This window comes from Salmo salar, chromosome ssa22 (assembly GCF_905237065.1).
Source record: "Salmo salar chromosome ssa22, Ssal_v3.1, whole genome shotgun sequence".
In the NCBI taxonomy this organism is placed as follows: Eukaryota; Metazoa; Chordata; class Actinopteri; order Salmoniformes; family Salmonidae; genus Salmo; species Salmo salar.
The window spans coordinates 12,120,826-12,130,761 of record NC_059463.1 but is presented as its reverse complement, the minus strand read 5'-3'; the positions used below and the strand labels follow the sequence as shown (position 1 = coordinate 12,130,761).

Sequence of the window (9,936 nt, the reverse complement as noted above, 5' to 3'; positions counted from 1 at the left end):
ATGGACTCCGGAAGTCCCCGGCTTCTACGTCTCCGAGAGGATCCAAACTTATCCGAGTTCCTGCAAGAGCCTCCGAAGACTGCCAATTTACCTCTATTAAGCCGGATGCGCTGACACACCGCTATAGCCCCGCGGCTACACCCCCGGAAGCCGAGACCTTTCCCCCCTGCTCCAAGATCATTAGTCCCTCTGCTGTTCGTCCTCTGTCTCAACCTCGGGGAAGGGGTTTCCAGTACCTGGTCGACTGGGAGGCTTATGGCCCGGAGGAGAGGTGCTGGGTCTCCGCTAGGGACATCCTGGACCCAGGCCTCATCTCTGAATTCCAATGCCGGCACCCCGCTCCCTAGAGGGGGGTACTGTCACGCCCTGAACTGTTTCCCCTGTCCTTGTGATTGTCTCCACCCTCCTCCAGGTGTCGCCCATCTTCCCCATTATCCCCTGTGTATTTATACCTGTGTTCTCTGTTTGTCTGTTGCCAGTTCGTCTTGTTTGTCAAGTCAACCAGCGTTTTGTCTCAGCTCCTGCTTTTCCCTAGTCTCTCTTTTGCCTGTCTCGACTCTGAGCCCATCCTGCCTGACCACTCTGCCTGCCCCTGAGCCTGCCTGCCGTCCTGTACCTTTGCCCCTACTCTGGATTACGACCTCTGCCTGACCTAACCCTGAGCCTGAGCCTGCCTGCCGTCCTGTACCTTTGCCCCACCACTCTGGATTATCGACCCCTGCCTGCCTTGACCTGCCGTTTGCCTGCCCCTCTTGCTGTAATAAACATTGTTACTTCAACACAGTCTGCATTTGGGTCTTACCTGAAACGTTATAGTAATGAACACTTATGAGTATGGTGGGCTGAATTTTATGGACTTTACTACCTTTAACAATACTTCTATGATCAATTTGATAAAACAATTCCTAAGAAGACCCACTTCTATGTGGAATTTTATTCCTCATCATGTCTTCTCTACTTTTGGTGGCCTTCCAGTGAAACTCTGCTTTTCATCGGCAGGTTTTCTTGTCATGGTCCTTAATTTATAAGCATAGTTTTTCTCCACACAGATATTATATATGGAATAATCGGGATATATTGTATAAGAATACTTCTTTGTTTTTAGAATATTGGTCCCGAAATAATATCCTTTTGTTGAGACAACTTGTAAATGCAGAAGATTTTTTACTTAGTTATAAGGAATTCTTATCACTTTACAAGGTCCCTGTAACACCTAAAGATTTTGCAATTGTTTTAGATGCCATTCCCTCAGGTGTTGCTTTATTATTCAGGAACATGTCAAGACCTGACCCTCAGAGCCTACCTTCCATTAACCCTGTTGACTCATCAGTAGGAAATATTTGTTTCTCTTTTGGTCCATTCAACAACAGAGCGATACAAACCTTGTTTCATCAGGATGTTGTATCTATACCTTATGTCATGCCTTATTGGAACGTTTTTATTGATAATATCGGCTGGAAAAAGTTTGAATGTTGCCACACACATACCTACTCGTTAACAAAATCAAGGAAGTTTCCTTTAAAATTATTCATAAATATTATCCTGGAACCACTATATGAAGAAGTTTAAGAAAAACTAACTCAAATTGTATCTTTTGTAATGACCACCCAGAAACGGTGTTGCGTATTTTTTGGCAGTGCATTAATGTAAGGAAACTGTGGTAGATTTATAATTTAACACATTTATGAAGATTTTACACTATTGTGGAGCGATGTACTGCTTGGATTCTTTACCTATGATAGAAATAAGTTGAAACAATTTGATGTAATTAATTTCATAAATCTTTTGGCCAAATTTCATATTCACAAATGTAAATTTACAAACCAAACACCACGTTCTTACCTTACAAAAAGAAATGGAACTATATTTTAAGACAATTAAATACTCTACTAACAAAAAAGCTGTTAGAATTATATGTGTATGTATGTCCCTTAAGGTCCTTGTGTAATGTGATATTGTATCCCCTAGCCCAATTGTCCTTTGTATATTATTTACATATACTTCTTCCCCCATGTATTTTCTGTGTTGATTTGTTGTTAATAAAATACAAAAACTCCTTGCTTGGTGGTTGAAACAACGGGAAAAAACGCCACCTGCTGGAGCGAGACAAATTTTCCATCGTGTTCGGTCTCTCTCTTCCTCTCTGGTTAAGGTTGTTGTTACCAAGTCGGACATTTCCGAGTGTCCTTGTTCCGACTAGCTTGTCAACGTGTCATTATTAGCCACATAGCTAGCATACCATTTGTTCAATTGTATGTAGTCGGTACTTTCTACGCTGTGATATATTTTTGGAATGACATTTTAACAGATTGGTCGTCATTTGCAAGGAAATACAAGATGACTCAGTTGTAGGCTTTACATTTCATCAAGTGTTAAGTTAGCTAGAGATAGCTGGCTAGAGTACTGTAGACTGTAAACAACAACAACCCTTATCTTCAATTGAGCATTCACATGTTCTGGGTGCCGAGAGATTGAAGCAGTTGGAGTTGCTTTCCTTCTTTGTTTACTACTGCAGCTAGATAGCTAAAGTTTAAAGTACTGTTAGCAACCACGTCTTCATGGGGATGAGTCGAATAGAATGTATATTTTTTAGTGAGTTTCACCCGACACTGGGACCAAAGATTACCTACCAGGTAGGTGTACAGTATGTTTTGTTGACAGGTTTTACAATGAGTGTCCAGCCGCTTTGACCTCAGTCACATCTTTGTGCTGTATTCTATCCTCCCCAGGTTCCAGAGGAGTACATATCCCGGGAGCTCTTTGACACAGTACAGGTGTACATCATTACCAAACCAGAACTGCAGAACAAACTCATAACTGTGTATGTACACTTGAACAATTACATTATTTCCTCATAAATGGACCAGTTTTAAGCGCATGTCTTGTTTTTTATCCACTCTGCTTCTTTTGTATGCTTGTTGTTCCTGCACTGCACTTTTATGATTAAGGTCTCTTATCTCTCCTCGTTGATTGGTGTAGAACAGCCATGGAGAAGAAGTTAATTGGTTGTCCAGTGTGCATTGAGCACAAGAAGTACAGCCGCAATGCTCTACTCTTTAACCTCGGACTTGTGTGTGACGCACGGACCAAGACCTGTGCCCTTGAGCCGATTGTCAAGAAGCTCTCTGGGTACCTCACAACACTGGAGGTTAGTGTGCCCCTGGATCCCTGGAGGTTAGTGTGCCCCTGGATCCCTGGAGGTTAGTGTGTCCCTGGATCCCCGGAGGTTAGAGTCTCCCCGGAGGTTAGAGTCTCCCCGGAGGTTAGAGTCTCCCCGGAGGTTAGAGTCTCCCCGGAGGTTAGAGTCTCCCCGGAGGCTAGTGCTATTTTCTAAAACATTATTAGGTCTGAATGTCATATAGGATATATATAGAACAAAAGTATTGATGTTTCTATTTATTTTGCAGCTGGAGAGTGGGTTCATATCGAATGAGGAGAGCAAACAGAAACTGCTACCCATTATGTCCACGTTGTTAGAGGAGCTCAATGCTACCGGAGCCTGCACCTTACCCATCGGTATGTGTGAGACAATCGTTTAAAGGTCAAACCCCAATATCTCAGTCTGACACATGCTTCTTCCCTCCCTCTTATTCAGATGAGTCCAATACAATCAACCTGAAGCTGATTGAGCAGCGCAGGGACCCTCTGATCGTGCAGGAGTACGATGTGCCTGTCTTCACTCAGTGCAAGGACCACTTCATCAAATCCCAGTGGGATCTCACCACTCAACAGGTAGGCCTACCACCACACTGATGGCAGCTCACACAGATACACCCATCCATAGTGAAAGCTAGCCCAATATTGGACTAAAGGAGCCTAACGTTACTCTTTAGTCCAAGAACCTTACAGGCTCTGTTTAAAGGGCGAATTGGCTCTGGAAGCCAAAACAGCCAAATACTCCATCAAAACGTGAATCGATTCTCAATTGAGGTACGGTTCTAGAAACATAAATCCCTCTACTTTCATATCACTTCTAAATGATTTCACAAAGGCAAAATACACACTTACTGTACACTGTTTTAACCGTTTTTAACACATTTGTAGCCAACAGTATTTTTCAGCGGCGTCTGTTTTCCGTTTACACACAGGTGTTAGGAGATGCAGATGGCTAATTAGCACAGTTAGTCCACTCTTTCTTCTGTTTTTTTTCTCTCCCGTAAATAAGGGCTGTAAAATGGAGATATGGTCGTGTGGGAAGCCATTCACTATAAAGTTGTGTATCAATTTAACATGTTATTTTAAATTTATTTCACGCTGATACGAAAGATAAGGTCCTTATGCTTCTGTTAATGTTCAGACCGAGCATCGCGCTCTTAACAAAACTCCCCCCTACAGTCGACGCCTTCGTCCAATAACTGTTATGTGTAATGTAATGGAACTGAGAGTCATGGGCTAACCTGAGAGCCTACCTACAGTAACGAGTGTGGCTGACATCACATCAAGGGTTTCAGAGAAACAATGGTCTGTCTATACTTAGTGTAATGTCATCATGAAACTGTCTCCGATTAAAGCACTGATGAAAATTTGCTTAAAAATGTGTTGAATTTTATTGTAGATCCTGGCCTACGTTGATGGGTTCAGGCATATCCAGAAGATATCTGCAGAAGCGGATGTTGAACTTAATCTAGTCCGGATCGCCGTACAGAATTTACTGTGAGTAGTTTGAAGCTGGTAATATGATGCAACAGAAAATGACACATTTCCCTATGAAACCATGGAATATATTCTACAAGTTTTCTTTTGTTTTCTTTTTACAGGTATTATGGTGTTGTAACTTTGGTGTCAATATTTCAGGTATTAAAACCCTCAGTAATGATACCTTCTTTACATAATGTGTCTTCTTCATGTGAAATGTGTTTGTGTGTACAGTCCTGTTGACTCATAGTATGTTTTCTCTCCAGTACTCCAACGTGTACTGCACAACCCCTAAAGTCCAGAGCCTGATAGATGACAGGTCTGTTCAGGCGGAGTGTCTCAGCTATGTCACCAAGCAAGGTAACAATCAGTTTGGGAAGTTGAAGTCAGAAAGAGTTTGAATTTGTTACAGTCAGTGTATGATAACTTCTGCTGTTTGTGTTTCAGGACAGAAGAGAGCCTGTTTAAGGGATGTGTTCCAGCTGTACTGCGGTCTGACTCCAGGCACCACTGTTCGCGATCTTTGCTCCCGCTATTCGCAGCAGGTGCAGAGGGTAGATGAGAGGTGAGTCATCAATTCTCCATGTTATCTCATGATGTTTATGTGGGTGACATGGACCAAAAGTATGGTATGCATATTTATGCAGAGAAGTGCACAGAATAGTGTTGTTGTTGATATCATGTGATGCTCAACAGGAGGCTGATCCAGTATGGGCTGATGAAGGGTCTAATTCGCCGGCTGCAGAAGTATCCTGTTAAGGTGACCCGAGACGAAAGGAGCCGCCCACCACGCCTTTACACTGGTTGCCATAGTTACGATGAAATCTGCTGCAAGACAGGTACATTTTCAAGCCGTTTCTTATGGCTGGACACAAGATGAATGGTTTTATAGTGATGACGAGTGTGTCTAGGAGGATGAATCATTACAGAGGACTGGATAAGTATTTTGAGAAATATGTCTATACTCTGTGGTCTCTCATGGCAGTACCCTTTACTGTCTCTGCAGGAATGAGCTACAAAGAGCTGGACGAGCGTTTGGAGAATGACCCAAACATCATTGTGTGCTGGAAGTGATACCCTGGCTTAATCAGCAACCACACTGACTTTGATGCAGATAGAGCAAGCCCCCTCTCAAACAAAGACAGACAGAGCCACATGAGGTCCCATTGTATGAAAACATGAGCCTCTTGCTCGTCTCCCATCTGATGCACACGAAAGGCTGCTGTCCAGGAGAGACAAAGTGAAGTAACCGTGGCCAAAGATGCCATAAAGTGACTTGTTCCTATCACTGGAATTTTTCTGGAAAATATCTGTGTGTTCAGAGGCTAAGACATATAGGTATTTTTATACTACCAGTATGTCACCAAGCTCACTTATCTTCAGGTTTTTCCATCCAGACTCTTGAAGCAATCATTGTTGTGGGATAGTTTAATTCAGAACAATGAATGGAAGAATTCATAAAGACCACAAAGCGAGGAACAGTATACTTATTTATTCATTGTGCAAAACCTCTACTGTATATACCCACTCCTTGCAATAATAAAGATGCATTGTCGTCGGCACCCACTGTCTGACTGTTGATCTTGCACACCTCACCTAGTCTAAAGATTATTATTGCCCCCCTTCGCCTCTTACTCTCTGCCTAGGCTTACTTCGGGGATCTTTTTGTACCGCTCTGTCTCCTGTGGTCATGCTGTCTGTAATGCGCATGCGTATGTATCCAGTAACCATGCCAACCTTTTGGTAACAGCATGTAAAGTGAGTTAGCTGCCTCAAGTCTCCACAGTTTCTCTCAACTCAGCCTTTTTTGGTACAAACATTTATTGTCGAGGATATGGAAACCTCTGTTCTTTTTCCCGGAGAGGCAGAAGGATATGTCCAAAATCTGGAAACATTCTCACTCAGGGACATTGGCTCTCCAAGGTACAGTATGTCTTGCTAATAGGAGCTAACGTTAGCTAGGTAGATAACTTACTGTACTAGCTAGCTAACGTTAATAGCAAAGACCAGTTCTGATGATAATGCCAGCTAGACAAAAGTTGCAATCTAGCTCGCGCTTTTTCAGATTCGTGGCTGCGGTATTTCATTCTTTGCTTTTTATTTGGTTGACAGGTGGTTCAGACAGCATGAGTACATAGAGAAACTCAACATGCAGGCGATTTTGAACGCTTCAGCCACAGCCACTCAGGACGAGTTCGTCAAGGAGCTCCTTGTGTCACTGGGAAAGGTAATAACCGTCTTATATAACGCTAAGTTAGCTGTCACCTGTACAGGTGTGTTATGTCGTCTCCGTTTTTTTTATGGACCAAAAAATACTGCACAGGTTACTGCACATGTAAACAGGTAATTGATTGAACCCCTTTTTTCACCCTAGATTCCCACCCTGGTCCATGAGATGATTCTAGTAGAGCTTTGGAAACAGAAGGTGTTTCCTATTTTCTGTCAACTCCAAGACTTCAATCCGAAGAGCACTTTTCCTCTGTACATGGTGGTGAGTGCAAATACCAAGGGGGATGTAAGAGGGGGGATATTTCGTTTTGGATAAAAAAATAAAAAATGTCCAGGAATTCAGCAAAACATTTGTTTAATTTAGGAAATCTGTTCTCAAGTATTCCCACGAATAAAAAAGAGATGTGATCGTGTCTCAATGTACAGTAAATAAGGTATGAAATGATTTGTTTTCAAATACAATCTCTGTTTGGGCTTAGTTGTGGTCAATTTCCAGTGTACAAATTATTATAATTATGTTCGTCTCCCAACCATCCGCTCTGACAAAAATATTCAGACCCCATCGCTGCCAAAGGTTTTTCAACAAAGTACTGAGTAAATGGTCTGAATACTTATGTAAATAAGGTGTTTCTGTTTAAAAAAAAGTATACATTTGTAAAAATGCCTAATAACCTGTTTTCGCTTTGTCATTAGGGGGTATTGTGTGTAGATTGATGAGGAAAAAATTATTTAGTCCATTTAAAATAAGGCTGTAACGTAACAAGATGTGGAAAATGTCAAGGGATCTGAATACTTTCCGAATGCACTGTACAGGTACAACATGTACAGCAGTGCATGTTGTACCTGTACACAAGGGTGACCATATTTAAAATACCCAAATCTGGACAATGGGAGGATTTTGCGGAAAGGGTGTAGCCTAGAAGAAAAAAAGAAAAAAGTGCAGCACTAAAATCCCATTGCGCCGAGTGGTCTCTTCAAGTTTAGCTAGAATTTAGGCCGAAAGGATTTGTCATGTGATTGGTTGACGATATGACATTGGCCTACATCTCATCTTGAGCTGCGAAGAATATCAGATCTCAACAACCATTGGAGAAGTGTTTACCACATGATATAGCCTATATCTTGATGTAGGTCAATGTCATATCCTCAACCAATCACATTTGTCATTCTTTCCGGCTAAATTCCAGCTAACTGTCATCTTCAAGTTTAACTACTTACAAAAAGGGTGCTTCTAACGAAGTCTTACAAAAGTAAGTAAATAGCCTTATTAGACTGAAATATATAAGGTAATTTCATTAAAAGTATGAGACTCTCCATGCTCATTAGTTGCTCATTCAACATTTTCACTGCTGCTTCAAACAATCCCGAGATAAATCTCCCTAACTGTTTTACAATGTGACTGCAAAACACATGTCAATTCTCATCAAATGAATAGGAAGTCTGACTGAAATACGGGATGAATTTAGTGGTGTTTTAATTTGTTAATAAAATGTGGGACATATTTGTTTGGTCGTGGGACAAAGGGCCAAAATGTGGGACTGTCCCTCACAATTGTCACCCTACTGTACACCCCCTAGAAGTTTCCATCTCATTTCAGCCTCTCCCTTCTCGTCTACAGATTCACCACGAGGCTTCAATCATCAACCTGCTTGAGACAATTATGTTTCACAAGGTGAGAACTTATTTGAACACTTGCCTCAGTACCAGCACAATGTATGCAGTGTCTGTTTCAGACATCACATAAGATACAGTATGTCCTAAATACATTTAATGTCTGTATGTGTTGGTTACAGGACTCCTGTGAGGGAGCAGACGACTCAGTCCTGGACCTGGTGGACTACTGCCACCGCAAACTAACTCTTCTGGCCAGCAGAGCATCCAGGGATGACGCCCCAACCCAAGACCGACTCAGTCACACAGAGAGTGGAGACTCATCCTCTATGCAGGTACAGGGTAGATTCCTCTTTACAGGAGCTGTCTGGGTTCCAGCTACAACATTAGAGTCAGGCCATTGCAAGTCAGGATGGTGGATTTACTTTGGTCAGTGGTGTGGATTGTAAATGTTCTGTTGTGCTGTGTGTCTGATGCAGGATTTGCAGTGTCAGAATGCAGCATTAGAGTTTGAAATTTCCCTCAAGGCTCTGTCTGTCCTGCGCTACATCACTGACCATACTGACAGGTGGGAAATTAGCATTCACATATCATTTTTCAAATACCTTACATACTATCAAAAAAATAAGCAATTCTGTCATGTGGTGAACTGTATTGTTTGTGATTTCTCTCTCACACACAGCATCAGTGTGATCAATAGGATGCTGTGCACTCATAACCTGCCCTGTGTGCTGGTACAGCTGGTACAGCACAGCCCCTGGAGTCGCTATTCTGCAGGTTGGTCACTGAACGTGTATTCATGCAAATGGACAAAATGGATCCTACAATTTCCACATAACCCCATCTATGGGATAATATGATTATATCAAAACAAAGGCCATCTTTTTACCTATGTAGCCTAGTTGTTACAGTGTACAGTCGTGGCCAAAAGTTTTGAGAATGACACAAATATTAATTTCCACAAAGTTTGCTGCTTCAGTGTCTTTAGATATTTTTGTCAGATGTTACTATGGAATACTGAAGTATAACTACAAGCATTTCATAAGTGTCAACGGCTTTTTTTGACAATTACATGAAGTTGATGCAAAGAGTCAATATTTGCGGTGTTGACCCTTCTTTTTCAAGACCACTGCAATCCGCCCTGGCATGCTGTCAGTTAACTTCTGGGCCACATCCTGACTGATGGCAGCCCATTCTTGCAAAGTCAATGCTTGGAGTTTGTCAGAATATGTGGGTTTTTGTTTGTCCACCCGCCTCTTGAGGATTGACTGCAAGTTCTCAATGGGATTAAGGTCTGGGGAGTTTCCGGGCAAGGTGCTCCATCATACTGGAAAAAGGCATTGTTCGTCACCAAACTGTTCCTGGTTGGTTGGGAGAAGTTGCTCTCGGAGGATGTGTTGGTACCATTCTTTATTTATGGCTGTGTTCTTAGGCAAAATTGTGAGTGAGCCCACTCCCTTG

At 42.1% G+C, this 9,936-nt stretch overlaps 2 protein-coding genes across 3 annotated transcripts in view; both read left to right on the top strand.

The window, feature by feature from the left end:
• Nucleotides 1–2,135: 2,135 nt before the first annotated feature.
• LOC106582798 (NPR2 like, GATOR1 complex subunit) lies at nt 2,136–6,197 on the top strand. 2 transcript variants are annotated; one of them, XM_014166233.2, is made up of 11 exons: nt 2,136–2,633; nt 2,730–2,821; nt 2,985–3,148; nt 3,408–3,516; nt 3,596–3,732; nt 4,556–4,653; nt 4,758–4,794; nt 4,902–4,995; nt 5,083–5,200; nt 5,332–5,474; nt 5,642–6,197. In XM_014166233.2, exons 3-11 carry the CDS (start codon nt 2,987–2,989, stop codon nt 5,707–5,709), a joined length of 966 nt encoding a protein of 321 aa, XP_014021708.1. In that variant the 5' UTR covers nt 2,136–2,633; nt 2,730–2,821; nt 2,985–2,986; the 3' UTR covers nt 5,710–6,197. The 2 variants fall into 2 exon arrangements, with proteins under 2 accessions (XP_014021708.1, XP_014021707.1); XM_014166232.2 differs by having other exon boundaries at nt 2,980–3,148.
• Nucleotides 6,198–6,268: 71 nt separating this feature from the next.
• The window catches only part of zmynd10 (zinc finger, MYND-type containing 10), an 8,742-nt gene continuing 5,074 nt past the window's right edge, over nt 6,269–9,936 (top strand). Inside the window, exons 1-7 of the mRNA XM_014166231.2 lie at nt 6,269–6,558; nt 6,748–6,862; nt 7,010–7,126; nt 8,483–8,536; nt 8,658–8,810; nt 8,955–9,043; nt 9,158–9,252. Of these exons, the coding sequence (XP_014021706.1) occupies nt 6,470–6,558; nt 6,748–6,862; nt 7,010–7,126; nt 8,483–8,536; nt 8,658–8,810; nt 8,955–9,043; nt 9,158–9,252 (712 nt within the window). The 5' untranslated portion in view covers nt 6,269–6,469. The remainder of the gene's footprint in view (nt 6,559–6,747; nt 6,863–7,009; nt 7,127–8,482; nt 8,537–8,657; nt 8,811–8,954; nt 9,044–9,157; nt 9,253–9,936) is intronic.

Excerpts from the sequence above, each read along its gene's own strand:
- LOC106582798 (XM_014166232.2), top strand. The coding sequence starts at position 2,559 with ATGGGGATGAGTCGAATAGAATGTATATTTTTTAGTGAGTTTCACCCG. Across the intron at positions 2,634-2,729 it reads GACCAAAGATTACCTACCAG|GTTCCAGAGGAGTACATATC; the intron begins GTAGGTGTACAG and ends TATCCTCCCCAG. Across the intron at positions 5,201-5,331 it reads GTGCAGAGGGTAGATGAGAG|GAGGCTGATCCAGTATGGGC; the intron begins GTGAGTCATCAA and ends GATGCTCAACAG.